Source organism: Priapulus caudatus, unplaced genomic scaffold (genome assembly GCF_000485595.1).
Source record: "Priapulus caudatus unplaced genomic scaffold, Priapulus_caudatus-5.0.1 Scaffold1176, whole genome shotgun sequence".
In the NCBI taxonomy this organism is placed as follows: Eukaryota; Metazoa; Priapulida; class Priapulimorpha; order Priapulimorphida; family Priapulidae; genus Priapulus; species Priapulus caudatus.
In genome coordinates, this window is record NW_014578237.1 from 50,697 (window position 1) to 52,740 (window position 2,044).

Consider the following 2,044-nt stretch of genomic DNA (forward strand, 5'->3'; position numbering starts at 1 on the left):
ATTGTAACGTGTGGTCATTGTAACGTGTGGTCATTGTAACGTGTGGTTCTTGTAACGTGTGATCATTGTAACGTGTGGTTATTGTAACGTGTGGTCATTGTCACGTGTGGTCATTGTAACGTGTGGTTCTTGTAACGTGTGGTCATTGTAGCGTGTGGTCATTGTAACGTGTGGTCATTGTGACGTGTGGTCATTGTGACGTGTGGTTCTTGTAACGTGTGGTCATTGTAGCGTGTGGTCATTGTAACGTGTGGTCATTGTGACGTGTGGTCATTGTGACGTGTGGTTATTGTGACGTGTGGTCATTGTAACGTGTGGTTATTGCATTGTTGCTTGCAGGGGAAGGCAGTTTGTCGGACCCGGCCATGACAGCCCTCACGGAGATTTTCCACAGCTGCTTCCTCTGTGAGCACACTCTGACCTTCAGTGACCCCAAGCAGGACTCTGGTTACATCTGCCTCACCAAGGACCAGATCATGAGTCAGAGCCCAGGTACGCCGCACTGATGTTAGACGCAGCGGCAGTTATAGCATCAAACGTAGACCCGCCGTCTGCAGAACCTTGTATCTAGACGTGTGCATTTGTGTGTGCTTGAGTGTTGGCTTTGAGCATCTATCCTATGCATCTAAATGCCATCTAATCTTATGCACAACCATGTACAACCAACCATGTTCATGCATGTTTATGAACCAACCATGAATCATCCATGTTCGAACCATGAATCAATCATGTTCGAACCATGAATCAACCAACTATGTTTGGACGCATTGCAGGAAACCTTATGTACGCGTTCTGCGCGGCAGTGCGATCGCCAAAGAAAACACTGCAGGAGCAGGTCAGCTATCTACTAAGCACATACGGCATCACAAAACATGAGTGAGTGCAGCATTCAGAGTGCCACGCATGCTCAGTGCAGCGAGGCAGTGTAACTGTGGCAGGTTCCTTTATAGTACTATATATTTCATAAGTGGCAGTGTTGTTTTCCAGTTCTTGTTAATTCACATCACAATTTTGCATGCCCCATGTCCTGGTTCAATTCTATTCCTGAATCATGAATACATCCGGTATTTGCCGGTTACCACTTTACCCCCCTGTAAATATCTATTCTTGTGAAATCATTTTTCAACTCAATTCAACTTATTTTCACGTTTACTTTCACTTTAACATTCAGGTCTCAGGCCAGCAAAGACGGCCGGACAGTGGTCAAGAGACCGGGCAAGCCCATGAAGGAGAAATCTGGCTTTGGTCAGAAGTATGTCGTCGAGGTCAAGGACAGGAAGATGAAGGTCAAGGATGTGACCTTGGAGAAGCAGAAGGAAAACCTGATGGCAGTCGCTGCGGGTGAGGGCGCCACTGAGGGGCAAAAACGTGTGGCGATTTGAATTTGTTTTGATGCTTGTTTCTTGTCAAATATATTAGTGATTGTGTGTATTAGTGCACTATGAATGACTGGATGATGTGTGGTAGATTTCACAGTAAGAGTGGTAATGCATCCGTTTTTGTCTTACATTTAGTCTTGCATAGCGTTTATATGAGCCTTACGTAGCTTTATATTAACCTGATATAGCCCTATAATCGCCATATAAAGCCTTGTGCTAGCTTTATGTCACGCATATCTTCCTATGCCTTGCAGCAAGGAGAGATACGGGGAAAGAGGGCGAACGCAGGCTATTAACGCTGGATGGCCTGGCACAGTTCGTCTGCGACAAGGCCAAACTAGACTGCAAGGTCATCTGGAGGGCATTGCTGTCATGTGGCTATGACATTCACTTTGACAGGTATATATATATGTGTGTGTGTGTGTGTGTGTGTGTGTGTCGTGGTGCGTGTGTGTGGTGTGTGCCCTATAGTCTACACTTGCGGCGAGATATTGCTAGCATAGTTCATAGATTTGAAATTGCGTTGAGCTGTTTTTTGTATTGGAATTGTTAATCCATGGCATAAAAATGCTTCATCCTTAAAAATAAAAAAATATAAAAATATAACACCGTGCATGCGGTCATCTCTTCTCGCAGGTTTTCGTGCATCGACGTGGCGAGCGGTC

At 45.2% G+C, this 2,044-nt stretch overlaps 1 protein-coding gene across 1 annotated transcript in view; it reads left to right on the plus strand.

Moving 5' to 3' along the window:
• LOC106815692 (probable E3 ubiquitin-protein ligase HECTD4) overlaps positions 1 to 2,044 on the plus strand; it is a 53,152-nt gene that overhangs the window by 43,400 nt on the left and 7,708 nt on the right. Inside the window, 5 exon segments of the mRNA XM_014820195.1 lie at positions 340 to 492; positions 774 to 876; positions 1,172 to 1,341; positions 1,634 to 1,778; positions 2,016 to 2,043. Coding sequence (XP_014675681.1) covers positions 340 to 492; positions 774 to 876; positions 1,172 to 1,341; positions 1,634 to 1,778; positions 2,016 to 2,043 — 599 coding nt within the window.